General features: G+C 40.9%; 1 protein-coding gene across 7 annotated transcripts in view; it reads right to left on the reverse strand.

The window, feature by feature from the left end:
* The window catches only part of LOC122674440 (GTPase IMAP family member 7-like), an 89240-nt gene that overhangs the window by 47367 nt on the left and 24010 nt on the right, over nucleotides 1–17863 (reverse strand). For 4 of the 7 annotated variants that reach the window (XM_043872749.1, XM_043872748.1, XM_043872747.1 and 1 more), the window contains one exon: nucleotides 12473–12562. The exons of the other annotated variants lie outside the window; for them this stretch is intronic. In XM_043872749.1, coding sequence (XP_043728684.1) covers nucleotides 12473–12562 — 90 coding nt within the window. The remainder of the gene's footprint in view (nucleotides 1–12472; nucleotides 12563–17863) is intronic. 7 annotated transcript variants of the gene reach the window in all.

Below are 17863 nucleotides of genomic sequence, written 5' to 3' on the forward strand. Positions count from 1 at the left end.
AAACAAACTTATTATTACCAAATAAGAAAGTGGGCTGCTGCTGCTGCTAAGTCCCTTCAGTCGTGTCTGACTCTGTGCGACCCCGTAGATGGCAGCCCACCAGGCTCCCCTGTCCCTGGGGTTCTTCAGGCAATAACACTGGAGTGGGTTGCCATGTCCTTCTCCAACGCATAAAAGTTGAAAGTGAAAGTGAAGATGCTCAGTCGTATCCGACTCTCAGTGGCCCCATGAAAATGCTCAGTCATATCTGACTCTCAGTGACCCCATGGACTGCAGCCTACCAGGCTCCTCCATCCATGGGATTCTCCAGGCAAGAGTACTGGGAAAAGGGATAAATTAGGAGTATAGGATTTATAGATACATACCATTGTATATTCCTTGTGGCTCATCAGGTAAAGAATCTGCCTGCAATGTGCGAGACCTGGGTTTGATCCCTGGGTTAGGAAGATCCCCTGGAGAAGTGAAAGGTTACCCACTCCAGTGTTCTAGCCTGGAGAATTCCATGGACTACAGAAGAACTGTACAAAAAGATCTTCACGACCCAGATAATGAAGATGGTGTGATCACTCACCTAGAGCCAGATATCCTGGACTGTGAAGTCAAGTGGGCCTTAGGAAGCATCACTACAAACAAAGCTAGTGGAGGTGATGGAATTCCAGTTGAGCGATTTCAAATCCTGAAATATGATGCTGTGAAAGTGCTGCACTAAATATGCCAGCAAATTTTGAAAACTCAGCAGTGGCCACAGGACTGGAAAAGGTCAGTTTTCATTCCAATCCCAAAGAAAGGCAATGCCAAAGAATGCTCAAACTACCGCACAATTGCACCCATCTCACATGCTAGGAAAGTAATGCTTAAAATTCTCCAAGCCAGGCTTCAGCAATTTGTGAACCATGAACTTCTAGATGTTCAAGCTGGTTTTAGAAAAAGCAGAGGAACCAGAGATCAAATTGCCAACATCTGCTGGATCATCGAAAAAGCAAGAGAGTTTCAGAAAAACATCTATTTCTGCTTTATTGACTATGCCAAAGCCTTTGTCTGGGTGGATCACAATAAACTGTGGAAAATTCTTCAAGAGATGGGAATACCAGACCACCTGACCTGCCTCTTGAGAAACCTGTATGCAGGTCAGGAAGCAACAGTTAGAACTGGATCTGGAACAACAGACTGGTTCCAAATAGGAAAAGGAGTATGTCAAGGCTGTATATTATCACCTGCTTATTTAACTTATATGCAGAGTACATCATGAGAAACGCTGGGCTGGATGAAGCACAAGTTGGAATCAAGATTTCTGGGAGAAATATCAATGACTTCAGATATGCAGATGACACAATCCTTATGGCAGAAAATGAAGAAGAACCAAAGAGCCTCTTGATGAATGTGAAAGAGGAGAGTGTGAAAGTTGTCTTAAAGCTCAACATTCAGAAAACTAAGATCATGGCATCTGGTCCCATCACTTCATGGTAAATAGATAGGGAAACAGTGGAAACAGTGTCAGACTTTATTTTTCTGGGCTCCAAAATCACTGCAGTTGGTGATTGCAGCCATGAAATTAAAAGATGCTTACTCCTTGGAAGGAAAGTTATGACCAACCTAGAGAACATATTAAAAAGCAGAGACATTAGTTTGCCAACTAATGTCCATCTAGTCAAGGCAATGGTTTTTCCAATGGTCTGTATGGATGTGAGAGTTGGACTATAAAGAAAGCTGAGGAGGAGGAGCTAAGATGGTGGAGGAATAGGATGGGGAGACCACGTTCTCCCCCACAGATTCATCAAAAGATCATTTGAATGCTGAACAAACTCCACAAAACAACTTCTGATCGCTAGCAGAGGACATCAGACATCCAGAAAAGCAGCCCATTGTCTTCGAAAGGAGGTGGGACAAAATATAAAAGATAAAAAGAGAGACAATAGAGTTAGGGACGGAGATCCCTAACTAGGGAAGGGAGTCTTAATAGAGGAAGTTTCCAAACATCAGGAAACCCTCTCACTGGTGGGTCTGGGGGAAGTTTTCAAATCTCGGAGGGCAACCTAACTGGGAGAAAAATAAATAAAACCCACAGATTACATGCTTAAAAGCAACTCCCAGCAGAAAAGTACCCCAGACACCTGCATTTGCCACCAGCAAGTGGGGGCAAAACGGAGAGGAGTGGGCGGCACTGCTTAGGGTAAGGACCACGCCTGAAAGCCCTGAGGGCAATCGGAAGGAGCTGACATGAGATAGCAATTTAAACTGTGGGATAGCAAGAGAGAATTAACCTGGGGAAACCCCTAAACTTAGGTACTACCTGTCCATTCCCAGAACAAAGGACTGAGCGAATACCAGAGAAGAGCTACCCGACTGAGAACCGGCCCATCCCCCGCCGGAGGCAGGAGCCAGGGGGGAGGGGAAAGGGGCAAACTCGGCCCCAGAGATGGCACCCCTTACCAAACTGCAAACAGGCCTCCAGTTTCTAACCAAAGACTTCCTGAGATTCTGGATGGTTGACATCCACCAGGAGCCTCGCAGCCAGAAATCAGCTTCCCAGAAGGGACACAGGTGCACCCGACCAGTGCACCCAGAAACTGAGGCTGGGACCGCGGAGGGAAGAAGGCGCACTGAACAGTGGGAGAGTGTGCTTGTCAAGCTCCTGGCTGCCTGAGCTGCTCTGACCAGGGAAGGCACAAAACGCAGGCCCAACCGAGTCTGTGGTTTTGTGGAGTACCCAAAAACCTGAACCTGAGTGGCTTAGGCCTGGGAAGTGCACGCAACATAGGGCCCGCTCCCTGGAGAGCAGCCTGGAGCCTGATCAGTGTAGACGGGGGAAGCACACAGGCCGTGAGCAGGGGCAAACCCAGTGTGGCCAGAACACTGCGAGTGCTCCCCACACACCCCAGTGATATTTGTCTGCAGTGCTCTCCCTCCCCGTAGTGCAACTTAACAAGTGAACCTAAACAAGAGACCACCTCCGCCCGCTGGTGTCAGGGTGGAAATTAGACACTGAAGAGACCTGCAAACAGAAGCCAAATAAACAAAGGGAACCCCTTCAGAAGTGACCGGTGCAACAGATTAAAATCCCTGTAGTTAACACCGACTACACTGGAAGGGGCCTATAGATATCAAGAAGTGTAAGCTGAAACAAGGAGTTATCTGAAACTGATCGGATCCCACACTACCCACAACAGCTCCAGAGAAATTCCTAGATATATTTTTACTATCATTATTATTATTTTTTAATTAAAAAAAGTTTTTTTTCCCTCTTTCTTTACTTTTTCTTTTTTTTTAAAGTCCTCTATTGCTCCTCTATTACTCCTTAATTTTCATTTTTAGAACACACTATAACCTGTACCAAAAAAAAGACCCTATTTTTAAAGCAAACTTCATATATATCTCTTAAATTTTTTGTGGCTTTGTTGTTTTTTAATATTGTATTTTTAAGAGTCTAACTTCTACTCTAGATTTTTAATCTTTGTTTTTCAGTATTTGATATCAATTTTGGACATTTAAGAATCCAACCTTCAGTACCCATTTTTACTCAGGGGTGTGATTACTGGTTTGATTACTGTCTGCCCTTTTTGACTCTCCTTTCTCTCCCCCAGGTCACCTCTGTTTCCTCCCTCCCCCTTCTCTTCTCAACCCAATTCTGTGAATCTCTGTGGGTGCTCCAGGCTGCAGAGAATACTTAGGGAACAGAGTACAACCTAGATCTGTCTCTCTTCTCTTGAATTCCCCCTTTTTCTCCTCCTACTCATCTCTATCTCCTTCCTCCCTCTCCTCTTCTTCATGTAACTCTGTGAACCTCTCTGGGTGTCCCTCACTGTGGAGAATCCTTTCACCATTAACCTAGAAGTTTTATTATCAGTGCTGTATGGATGGAGAAGTCTTGAGGCTACTGAAAGAATAAGACTGAAATCCAGAGGCAAGAGGCTTAAGCCCAAAACCTGAGGACACCAGAGAATTCCTGACTACAGGGAACATTAAATAATAAGAGATCACCCAAAAGCTTCCATACCTACACTGAAACCAACCACCACCCAAGAGCCAGTAAGTTCCAGAGCAAGACATACCATGCAAATTCTCCAGCAATGCAGGGACATAGCCCTGAGCATCAATATAAAGGCTGCCCAAAGTCACACAAAACCCATAGACCCATCTCAAAACTCATTACTAGACACTCCATTGCACTCCAGAGACAAGAAATCCAGCTCCACCCACCAGAATACCAATGCAAGCTTCCCTAACAAGCAAACCTCAACAAGCCAAACATCCAGCCCCACCCACTGGGAGAAACCTCCACAATAAAAAGGAACCACAGACCTCCAGAATACAGAAAGGCCACCCCAAACCCAGCAATCTAAATAAGATGAAAAGGCAGAGAAATACCCAGCAGGTAAAGGAACATGAAAAATGCCCACCAAGCCAAACAAAAGAGGAGGCGATAGGGAATCTACCTGAAAAAGAATTTAGAATAATGATAATAAAATGATCCAAAATCTTGAAAATAAAATAGAGTTACAGATAAACAACCTGGAGACAAGGATTGAGAAGATGCAAGAAATGTTTAACAAGGACCTAGAAGAAATAAAAAAGTCAATTAAAAATGAATAATGCAATAAATGAGATCAAAAGCACTCTGGAGGGAACCAAGAGTAGAATAACGGAGGCAGAAGATAGGATAAGTGAGCTAGAAGATAAAATGGTGGAAATAAATGAAGCAGAGAGGAAAAAAGAAAAAAGAATTAAAAGAAATGAGGGCAACCTCAGGGACCTCTGAGACAATGTGACACGCCCCAACATTCAAATCATAGGAGTCCCAGAAGAAGACAAAAAGAAAGGCCATGAGAAAATACTTGAGGAGATAATAGCTGAAAACTTCCTCAAAATGGGGAAGGAAATAGTGACACAAGTCCAAGAAACCCAGAGAGTCCAAACAGGATAAACCCAAGGCAAAACACCCCAAGACACATATTAGTCAAATTAACAAAGATCAAACACAAAGAACAAATATTAAAAGCAGGAAGGGAGAAACAACAAATAACACACAAAGGGGATTCCCATAAGGATAACAGCCAATCTTTCAATAGAAACTCTTTAGGCCAGAAGGGAATGGCAGGACATACTCAAAGTAATGAAAGAGAATAACCTACAACCCAGATTACTGTACCCAGCAAGGATCTCATTCAGATATGAAGGAAAATTCAAAAGCTTTACAAACAAGCAAAAGTTGAGAGAATTCAGCACCACCAAACCAGCTCTTCAACAAATGCTAAAGGATCTTCTCTAGACAGGAAACACAGAAAGGTTGTATGAACGCAAACCCCAAAAAACAAAGCAAATGGCAACGGGACCATTCTTATCAATAATTACCTTAAATGTAAATGGGTTGAATGCCCCAACCAAAAGACAAAGACTGGCTGAATGGATACAAAAGCAAGACCCCTATATATGCTGTCTATAAAGGACCCACCTCAAAACAAGGGACACATACAGACTGAAAGTGAAGGGCTGGAAAAAAATATTTCACGCAAATGGAGACTAAAAGAAAGCAGGAGTAACAATACTCATATCAGATAAAATAGACTTTAAAGGCTGTGAAAAGAGACAAAGAAGGACACTACATAATGATCAAAGGATCATTCCAAGAAGAAGCTATAACAATTATAACTATATATGAACCCAACATAGGAGCACTGCAGTATGTAAGGCAAATGCTAACAATAATGAAAGGGGAAATTAACAATAACACAATAATAGTGGGAGACTTTAATACCCTACTCACACCTATGGATAGATCAACTAAACAGAAAATTAACAAGGAAACACAAATTTTAAATGACACAATGGTCCAGCTAGGCCTAATTGATATCTATAGGACATTTCACCAAAAAACAATCAATTTCACCTTTTTCTCAAGTGCACACGGAACCTTCTCCAGAATAGATCACATGCTGGGCCATAAATCTAGCCTTGGAAAATTAAAAAAATTGAAATCATTCCAGTCATCTTTTCTGACCACAATGCAGTAAGATTAGATCTCAATTACAGGAAAAAAAACTATTAAAAATTCCAACAAATGGAGGCTAAATAACAGGCTTCTGAATAACCAACAAATCATAGAAGAAATCAAAAAAGAAATCAAAATATGCATAGAAACAAATGAAAATGAAAACACAACAACCCAAAACCTATGGGACACTGTAAAAGCAATGCTAAGGGGAAGTTTCATAGCATTACAGGTTTACCTCAAGAAACAAGAAAAAAGTCAAATAAATAACCTAACTCTACACCTAAAGCAACTAGAGAAGGAAGAAATGAAGAACGCCAGGGTTAGTAGAAGGAAAAAAGTCTTAAAAATTAGGGCAGAAATAAATGCAAAAGAAACAAAAGAGACCATAGCAAAAATCAACAATGCTAAAGGTTGGTTTTTTGAAAAGGTAAATAAAATTGACAAACCATTAGCCAGACTCATCAAGAAACAAAGGGAGAAGAACCAAATCAACAAAATTAGAAATGAAAATGGAGAGATCACAACAGACAACTCTGAAATACAACGGATCTTAAGAGACTACTACCAGCAGCTCTATGCCAATAAAATGGACAACTTGGAAGAAATGGACAAATTCTTAGAAAAGTATAATTTTCCAAAACTGGACCAGGAAGAAATAGAAGATCTTAACAGACCCATCACAAGCATGGAAATTGAAACTATAATCAGAAATCTTCCAGCAAACAAAAGTCCAGGACCAGATGGCTTCACAGCTGAATTCTACCAAAAATTTAAAGAGCTAACACCTATCTTACTCAAACTCTTCCAGAAAATTGCAGAAGAAGGCAAACTTCCAAACTCATTCTATGAGGCTGCCATCACCCTAATACCAAAACCAGACAAAGATGTCACAAAAAAGAAAACTACAGGCCAATATCACTGATGAACATAGATGCAAAAATCCTTAACAAAATTCCCACAAACAGAATCCAACAACATATAAAAAGATGATACATCATGACCAAGTGTGCTTTATCCCATGAATGCAAGGATTCTTTAATATCTGCAAATCAATCAATGTAATACACCACATTAACAAATTGAAAGATAAAAACCATATGATTATCTCAATAGATGCAGAAAAAGCCTTTGACAAAATTCAACATCCATTTATGATAAAAACTCTCCAGAAAGGAGGAATAGAAGGAACATATGTCAAAATAATAAAAGCTATATGTGACAAACCCACAGCAAGCATTATCCTCAACTGTGAAAAAGCATTTCCCTTAAAGTCAGGAAGAAGACAAGGGTGCCCACTCTCACCACTACTTATTCAACATAGTTTTGGAAGTGTTGGCCACAGTAATCAGAGCAGAAAAAGAAGTAAAATAAATCCAGATAGGAAAAGAAGAAGTAAAACTCTCACTGTTTGCAGACGACATGATCATCTACATAGAAAACCCTAAAGACTCTACCAGAAAATTACTAGAGCTAATCAAGGAATACAATAATGTTGCAGGATATAAAATTAACACATAGAAATCCCTTGCATTCCTATACACTAACAATGAAAAAACAGAAAGAGAAATTAAGGAAACAATACCATTCACCATTGCAACAAAAAGAATAAAATACTTAGGAGTATATCTACCTAAAGAAATGAAAGACCTATATATAGAAAACTATAAAACACTGATGAAAGAAATCAAAGAGGACACAAATAGATGGAGAAATATACCGTGTTCATGGATTGGAAGAATCAATATTGTGAAAATGAGTATACTACCCAAAGCAATCTATAGATTCAGTGCAATCCCTATCAAGCTACCAATGGTATTCTTCACAGAACTAGAACAAATAATTTCACAATTTGTATGGAAATACAAAAAACCTCAAATAGCCAAAGCAATCTTGAGAAAGAAGAATGGAACTGGAGGAATCAACCTGCCTGACTTCAGGCTCTACTACAAAGCCACAGTCATCAAGACAGTATGGTACTGGCACAAAGACAGAAATATAGATCAATGGAACAGAATGGAAAGCCCAGAGATAAGTCCACGTACCTATGGTCACCTTATCTTCAACAAAGGAGTCAAGGATATACAATGGAAAAAAGACAACCTCTTTAACAAGTGGTGTTGGGAAAACTGGTCAACCACTTGTGAAAGAATGAAACTAGAACACTTTCTAACACTATACACAAAAATAAACTCAAAATGGATTAAAGATCTAAATGTCAGACCAGAAACTATAAAACTCCTAGAGGAGAACATAGGCAAAAGACTCTCCGACATGAATCACAGCAGGATCCTCTATGACCCACCTCCCAGAATATTGGAAATAAAAACAAAAATAAACAAATGGGACCTAATTAAACTTAAAAGCTTTTGCACAAAAAAGGAAACTATAAGCAAGGTGAAAAGACAGCCTTTGGAATGGGAAAAAATAATACCAAATGAAGAAACAGACAAAGGATTAATCTCAAAAATATACAAGCAACTCCTGCAGCTCAATTCCAGAAAAATAAATGACCCAATCAAAAAATGGGCCAAAGAACTAAACAGACATTTCTCCAAAGGAGACATACAGATGGCTAACAAACACATGAAAAGATGCTCAACATCACTCATTATCAGAGAAATGCAAATCAAAACCACAATGAGGTACCATTACACACCAGTCAGGATGGCTGCTATCCAAGTACTGATGTTAAAGCTGAAACTCCAATACATTAGCCACCTGATGCGAAGAGCTGACTCATTTGAAAAGACCCTGTTGTCAGTTTGAGTGTGATTATGCCCATCATGACAGGTCCCTGTAGAGCAATCCCCTGCCTAGAACACCCAACGGTTTCACTGAGCCCTTGAAGACTTAGCATTTATTATTAGACTTAATTGAATCAGATTACCCATCACCCCCATGTGAATACAAGCCAGCAGGCGCACATGCACAGACACACACTGCTTTGGGTGATGAACAGACAAAACAAACACTGTTGTTCCTGAGAAAATGGAGATACTGTGGTAAATCAGACTGGGATCCCAAGTCACATGCTCTTTGCTCCTGCAGACCTAGGGTGATTAATCTGCACAGCTTGCCTGGGACAGGCCTGGCTTTAGCCAGGTCCTTCTCCCAGAAAACCCCCCAGGCCCAGGCAAAGCACAGGGGTTGGAGGTCCTGTGATCCACTTGCTGCCTGTGTCTGCTCTCTGCCCAAGAGGCTGGTGAATGGAAAGCGTCCAGTGTGCCCTTCTCCCTGGCTTTCAGTTGGATGTAGCCAATGGGAAACAATTACATGAAGTTAGTGAAAGGGAAAAGGATGGGTTTATGGCACTTGACCCCCTGAATCATCACACTTCTCAACACCTCAGCTACTATCAGGAAGCCTTTCCATCAGCTGCTCTCACCAGAGCCTGGTAACCATTTCCTCCTCTCACCATTTACGCTTACAGGAAGCCATCGTACCCCGGGTTTCCCGGTTCCAAAGTACTGTGTTATCTCTTGTTTGTTTCTCAAATCCTGCTCCCTAACCATGTAAACACTGCCATTATTAAATTGTCCTCACATTACCCTATTTGAAGGTGTCATCTGTTTCCTGCCGGGACCATGATGGATCCACCCTGTATTTCAGGAGGGGCAGGGCACTCTGCTTTGGAACCTCACTGGAGCATACGGGATGGAGGAGGGGCATCTCCCAAAGGCAAAGGAGATGCCATTCCACAAAAGGCAAAGGGTGAAATCTAGGCCAGTGCTACTCAGACAGTCACTGACGGAGCGGTACTGGTACATGAACTGATGTTTCTGGTCAGTGAGGAGATAAGAAGAAAAGTAAGATGAAACATTTAGAAATTCTTACAGCAATTTCATATTTTATAAGCAAAATTTAAGGGTTTTACAAAATAATCAGTCCAGTTAGGTACATTAGAAATTGAAATCCTTGAAAGCTGTTCCTTCTCAACAGACAGCTTGAGAAGCCATGATGGAAACCAAGATGTTACATATGATGTTGTGTGTAAATTTCAAAAACCTCTCCTATTGAAAAGTTGACTTAGAAGTACATGTTTTGAGACAATACAAATAAAAATTAATATGTAAAGAAAAGAAAAGAAAAGACCCTATTGCTGGGAAAGATTGAGGGCAGGAGAAGAAGGGGACGACAGAGGATGAGATGGCTGGATGGCATCACCAACTCGATGCACAAGGGTTTGGGTAGACTCCAGGAGTTGGTGATGGACAGGGAAGCCTGGCGTGCTGTGATTGATGAGGTCGCAAAGAGTCGGACACAACTGAGTGAATGAACTGAACTGAATACAGTCCATGGGGTTGCAAAGAGTCAGACATGACTGAGTGCCTTTCACTCACCACTATATATAAAATACATAAGCAACAAGGATTTACTGTATAGTAAAAAGGAACTATATTCAAAATCTTGTAATAACTATAATGGAAAAGAATCAGAAATGTATATATATATATATATGTGTGTGTGTGTGTGTGTGTGTATCTACTAAATCACTTTGCTGCAATTATAGTAAATTGACTATACTTCAATAAATATATTTTAGAAAACAAACAATATCTAAAAGTAGAGAAACAAAAGACCAATAAAATATACTCAATAGAAAATGGGGTAAGTGATATCAATGAACAAGTTCAAGAAAAAATGGAAATATCCTTTGAATATATAAAAAGATATTAACATTTACTCATAGAAAAATATATCAAAGCATAAAAAACCATAAAATTAATTAATTAATAAAGTTATACTATGACGCTATTTCTCATGTACAGGTTTGGCAAAATTCAAGTTTGTTGGCATAATCTATTGGTAAAAGGTATAGGGGAGGGACTCCCTGGTGGCCCAGTGGTTAAGAATCTGCCTTGCAATGCCAGGGATGCAGGTTCTACCCCTGGTTGAGGAACTGAGATCCCACATGCCATGGAGCAACTAATCCCACCACAACCAGAGAGTCCGTGTGTCCTAAGGAAAGATCCCACACGAGGCAACAAAGATCCACGTGCTGCAACTAAGACCCAATGCAGGCAAATAGATAGATAACTATTTTAAAACAAAAGATTTAGGGTAGACAGGTCCTCGCCTGCATGACTATTGGGAAGAAAAAACAGTCTAAAAGAACCAGAGGAGAAGTTAGCAAGAACTTGCAACAGTACATATGCATTTACCCTTTGATTATCAATCACAATTTTAAGACTTATCCCAGAGGTACACCAACAAAAAAGAAAGAAAGAAAGAAAATTATGCAGAAAGCATAATATGCACCACTGTTGAAACCTCAAAAGACCAAAAACTTATCAAATGACCATCATTAGGGACCTGATTGAATTAACTAAAGTATATTCACACAGTGAAGTACTAGCCAACTGTAAAAAGGAATGAAGTATATTTTTATATCCAGTATGGAGACATCTGTAGAATACATCATTAAGTTAAAAAAGCAAAGTGAAGAAAATAATGTACAGTTTACTGGCATTTCTCTAACAAGGAGGAATGTGACCTACATGTATAAATGTAATATATGTGTTTTTCATTCATCTGTAGAAGCAATGGCAGAATAATCTGAAAACTAAACAAATAATTAGTTACTTAGATGGGGATGGGAAAAAGAGGAAGGAGGGCACAGGGATAGATGTTGGGAACTAGACTTGTTGGAATATACTTACACTTCATAGATTTGATCTTAAAGCCATATAAATAGTTTAAACAATTATCCAGTAAAAATTATGTTTCAAAATACTAGTAAAAATCAAAAGCAAATGAAGCAAATGAGCCTAATTGTATTTTGTGTTGTGAATGAACTACACAAAAGACTGTTCCAAGAGGCTTGACAATGCAGTCATTTCTTTGTCCATCCCCAGTGGGATATATTTAACTTCCCCCACTACTCTCCCTCCAGAAAAACCTGCAAAAAACTATTTTCAGGAATCCTATTCTTGACTATGTGTGTTTGTATAGTTTTGAACTTCATTGAAAAGGCATAAAAATGAGCATCCCAGTAGCAATGAGCACCCTTAATGCCAGATTTCAGTCTTCAAATACCATTACCACCAAAAAATTAGTTGATTTACAATCAACTATACTGAAATATAAAATAGAAACTAAATTTTAAAAAAGAGAGATTAGGACCAGGTGGCCTCTATTTGCCTTGCAACTCTAAAGACCTGCCCTGGGAATGCATTTCTTCTTAAGAGAAATGTCTGGGTTATCAAGTGTACTCAATGTCTATCCCAACAACAGCTGGGTGGAAGGTGTAGTATTCAGGAAAAGACTGTCATGTTAAAATGAGATGCATAGATATTATGTTAACAAAATCCTTACTCCCCTCCCTACCCTCCACCACTCCTGCTCTGGCAGCATCCTCTTGGTGGAGTTGCTTGCACAGCACGTGTGGTCCCTTCTCAGGCCAGAATCCGCCCTCTCCAAGTCCAGGTATCCTACTGCCCCTACAGCTCTGTCACTCTGGAGCCTCTTCTCAGCCAGGCTCACCTGCTTTTGAAGGATTTGATGAGCTGTCCGGTTTCTTCCAGAGATCTGTTTGACCCTCTGTTTTTGCTTTAACTGCTGCACCTCTGAAACCTCGGAGCCAGGAAGCAAATTGGGTGGGGTTAGTGAAAACCCTTTTTTTTTTTTTTTTTTAAAGAGACAGAAATATTGCCCATAAATGTTGTTTAGGTTTGCCAAGTTGGAAGCTTTTTCTCCATGTGCCTGCAGTCACATCAAAATTTCCAAAAATTACACTTCTTGTTTGGGGTTATAGTAAATGACCTAAGTCTTGCCCAGAAATCCAGACACAGTGTCTGATCATCTCTCCTGGGAGCTGTGAGAGACTACAGGGCACTTCAGGAAAGAAGTAAGTCAGACACTTGACTCCCTGTTTCCTGGGGATACTGCCTGTTCTACTGTTGGGTGGAAAGTAGAACTTGTAAGTGATGAACCTGACCATTTAGTTGAAGAGATTTCCAAGCAAAGTGTGGAAGGTGCAGCCTGGTTCCTCCTCCTGCTTATAGTGAACTGCAAGAGGAAAGAGGTTGCAGTGATGCATCTAGAAGCTGAGAACTGCCAGCATCCCCAGAAGCCCAGAAGAGACCAGAAAGCAGCCTCCCTGAGAGCCTTCAGAGAGCACAGCTCTGCCAGCATCTTGAGTTTGAACTCCCAGAACTGGAGGTAATAAATGTCTTTCTTTTAAGCTCCATAGTGAAAGTGAAAGTTGCTCAGTCATATCCCACTCTTTGGGACCGCATGGACTATACAGTCCATGGAATTCTCCATGCCAGAATACTGGAGTAGGTAGCCTTTCCCTTCTCCAGGGAATCTTTCCAACCCCGGGATTGAACTCAGGTCTCCCACACTGCAGGCAGATTCTTTACCAGCTGAGCCACCAGGGAAACCCAAGAATGCTGGAGTAGGTAGCCTATCCCTTCTCCAGTGGATCTTCCCAACCTAGGAATTGAACTGGAGTCTCCTGCATTGCAGGTGGATTCTACCAACTGAGCTATCAGGGAAGCCCTTTCAAGTTCCATTCAGTTCAGTTCAGTTCAGTCGCTCAGTCGTGTCTGCCTCTTTGTGACCCCATGGACTGCAGCATGCCAGGCCTCCCTGTCCATCACCAACTCCTGGAGTTTACTCAAAGTCATGTCCACTGAGTCAGTGATGCCATCCAACCATCTCATCCTCTATCGTCCCCTTCTGTTCCTACCTTCAATCTTTCCCAGCATCAGGGTCTTTTCAAATGAGTCAGCTCTTCACATCAGGTGCCCAAAGTATTGGAGTTTCAGCTTCAACATCAGTCCTTTCAGTGAACATTCAGGACTGATTTCCTTTAGGATGGACTGGTTGGATCTCCTTGCAGTCCAAGGGACTCTCAAGAGTCTTCTCCAACACCACAGTTGAAAAGCATCAACTCTTTGGTGCTCAGCTTTCTTTATAGTCCAATTCTCACATCCATACATGACTACTAGAAAAACCATAGCCTTGACTAGATGGACCTTTGGTGGCAAAGTAATGTCTCTGCTTTTTATTATGCTGTCTAGGTTGGTCATAACTTTTCTTCCAAGGAGCAAGTGTCTTTTAATTTCATGACTGCAGTCATCATCTTGCAGTGAAGGGTCATCCTTTAGCCCTGATATAGAGATAGGATCGTTCTGAAGCCACTTTGTGTGATATTATAGTTGCTGTAGATTTCATATACTTAATTGATGCATGATATATCTTTTTCAACTCTGCTACATTAGCCTACGTTAACCATCAACTTCCAGATGTTCAAGCTGGATTTAAAAAAAGCAGAGGAACCAGAGATCAAATTGCCAACATCTGCTGGATCATCAAAAAAGCAAGAGAGTTCCAGAAAAGCATCTCTTTCTGCTTTATTGACTATGCCAAAGCCTTTGACTCTGTGGATCACAATAAACTGTGGAAAATTCTGAAAGAGATGGGAATACCAGACCACCTGACCTGCCTCTTGAGAAATCTGTATGCAAGTCAGGAAACAACAGTTAGAACTGGACATGGAACAGCAGACTAGTTCCAAATAGGAAAAGGAGTACATCAAGGCTGTATATTGTCACCCTGCTTATTTAACTTATATGCAGAGTACATCATGAGAAACGCTGGGCCGGATGAAGCACAAGCTGGAATCTAGATTGCAGGGAGAAATATCAATAACCTCAGATATGCAGATGACACAATCCTTATGGCAGAAAGTGAAGAAGAAATAAATAATGTGCATGAAGGAAAAGAGGAGAATGAATTCAAAGACTTAGACTGTGGTTTTAGATCCTGCACAGGGCGGTGGAGGGTTGGGGGGTGCTTTGTGTGTGCCATCTAAGATTTCTGGGCCTCAAAAAGGATTGTAATCTCTCTTCTGCCTGGAGAATAGAGCCGGAGCCCCTGAAATCACTCCAGGCAGATGGAGGTGGATGCTGCTTGTGGTGCTTCAGAGATGTGACCCATGGTGCTTTCAGTGTTCTGTGAGGCTGATTCTTGACATGGCCCTAGATGTTCACCACTGACCAGGCAGCTGCCCTCAGAATTTCCACCAACATTAATGACAACCAGTAAGGCCCACAGGGTTAGCTATGCTGTGAGAGGTAGGCAGAGACTGGTAAGTGAGACCGAATTGGCTCTTTCTTGACCAAAGTCATCTACATGCACTCCAAGTGGAAAAGGAGTGGGTGCATGGTGAAATTAAGATATAGATGTAGAGTGGAGACAATCTTATCCTCTCTTCTCTTCAATAACAAAGGAGATTAGCTTCAGCAATTGGTAGGAAAAAGGGGAAATGGTCATTTACCCCTTACTTTTCCATCTTTCACCACAGTGTCATGAGTGTTTTCCAAGGCCAGAAAAGTCCCTTGGAGTTTAAGGAATACTTAAGAGTTTGACTTGGAGGGCCATCCACAAGCCCTCTTCTCAGTTCTGATTATCCTTTTGTTGTTCAGTCACTCAGTCATGTCTGACTCTTTGTGACCCCATGGACTATAGCATGGCAGGCTTCCCTGTCGTTCACCAACTCCTGGAGCTTGCTCAAACTCATGTCCATTGAGTCAGTGATGCCATCCAACTACCTCGTCCTCTGTTGTCCCCTTCTTCTCTGGCCCTCAGTCTTTCCCAGCATCAGGGTGTTTTCCAATAAGTCAGCTCTTTGGATCCCCGGTGATCATTTAGGGAATCATAATGCTGCTGTTAGGGTGCTGAAGCATTTCTGTTGTCTTTTTGTTATTGGTTTCTAGCCTGATAACACTGTGGGCAGAGAGAAAGAATGGTTTAAGTTTGTTGAGGTTTGTTTTACAGCCCAGGATATGGTCTATCTTGGTGCACTCTCCATGTGCACTTGAAACAAGTGTGGTAGAATATTCTCTAAATATCAGTTTGATCCTGTTGCTTGATGGTGTCACTGAACTCTTCTATATCCTTGCTCATTTTCACTGTAGTTATTCTATCAATTGTGGAGAGAGAGGAGTGGGAAGTTTCTAAATGTAATTCTGTATTTGTCTATTTCTTCTTTCAGTTCTGTCAGTTTTTGCTTCACAAATTTTACATCTCTATTTTTGGGAATACATATTTAGGATTGCTTTGTCTTCTTGGTGGATTGACCTTTTTATCACTATATAATGTCTCTCTGTATTTATTAATAGTAATTTTCTATATTCTAAAGTCTATTTTGTGTGCATGCATGCTAAATCGCTTCAGTCATGTCCAGCTCTTTGCAACCCTATGGACTGTAACCCACCAGGCTCCTCTACCCATGGGATTCTCCAGGCAAGAATATCAGAGTGGGTTGCCATGCCCTTCTCCAGGGGATTTTCCTGACCCAGAGGTTGAACCCATGTCTCTCATGTCTCCTGCATCGTCAAGCAGGTTCTTTACTACTAGCACCACCTGGAAAGTCCAAAGTCTATTTTATTTGATGTTAATTTAGTCATTTCTTCTTTCCACTGTATGATTAATATTTGCAGGATTGAACTTTTCCACCCTTTTATTTTCAACCTGTTTCTACCATATTTGAAACAATTTTCTTGTAAGAAGTATATAGTTGGAGTGTGTTTTAATACACTCTGCCAATCTCTGCTTTTAATTGGTATATTCAGATATCTTATATTTAGTATAATTACCAAGATGTTAGGACACAAGTCTGCCATTTTATTTTATTTTTCTTTCTGTTTTCTCAATTTTTCATTTCTCTATTATCCTGTTACATTCCTGTGGGGTAGTTGGCCACTTTTAGATTGCTATTTTGACTTATGGGCTTCCTTGGTGGCTCAGTGGTAAAGTACCCACACCTGCCAATGCAAGAAAAACAAGTTTAAACCCTGGGTTGGGAAGATCCCCTGGAGAAGGAAGTGGCAACCCACTGCAATATTCTTGCCTGGGAAATCCAATGAACAAAGGAGCCTGGCGGTCCTACAGTCCATAGGGTTGCCAAGAATTGGACACAACTGAAGCAACTTAGCACACAGTGTAACTTTTAAAACGGCAGTTCTGGGTATTGTAATGTGTGTATTTAACTTATCACAGTCCACCTATATTATTATTTTACCAGTTGGCGAGAAGTATACAAACTTTACTTCCCCTTCATCCCTTTAACTTCCCCTGTTCACAATAAAATTATCTAAAATTTCCTTCCTCTACATAAATTTAGAACCACATCAGTCTGTGTTATAATATTTTCTTCAACCATTAAACATAATTTAGAAAGCTCAAGAGGAAAAGGAAAGTCTACTTACCCCCCCCCCCCTTTTTTTTTTTTGCTACTTTCTTCCTTCTTGGTACTCCAAGTCTTCTTTTACTCTTTCCTTCTGCTTCAGAACATCCCTTGGTCATTCTTTTAGTTAGATCTGCTGGTTGCAAATTCCCTTGGTTAATATTCCTTTACCTGAGAATGTACTAATTGTCCTTTCATTCTTGAAGGATGTTTTCCCTGGTTATAGATTCTGGGTTGACAGCTCTTTTCTTTCAGTTCAGTCATTCAGTTGTGTCTGACTCTTTGCGACCCCATGGATGGCAGCATGCCAGGCTTCCCTGTCCTTCACCAACTCCTGGAGCTTGCTCAAACTCATGTCCAAGAGTCGGTGCTGCCATCCAAACATCTCATCTTCTGCCATCCCCTTTTCCTCTAGCCTTCAATCTTTCCCAGCATCAGAATCTTTTCCAGTGAGTCAGTTCTTCACATCAGGTGGCCAAAGTGTTGGAGTTTCAGCTTCAGCATCAGTCTTTCCAATGGATATTCAAGACTGATTTCCTCTAGGATGGAATGGTTTGATCTTCTGGCAGTCTAAGGGACTCTTCAGAGTCTTCTCCAACACCACAGTTCAAGCATATCAATTGTTTGGTGCTCAGCCTTCTTTATGGTCCAACTCTCACATCCATACATAACTACTG

The sequence above is a fragment of the Cervus elaphus genome, chromosome 18 (assembly GCF_910594005.1).
Source record: "Cervus elaphus chromosome 18, mCerEla1.1, whole genome shotgun sequence".
NCBI lineage: Eukaryota > Metazoa > Chordata > Mammalia > Artiodactyla > Cervidae > Cervus > Cervus elaphus.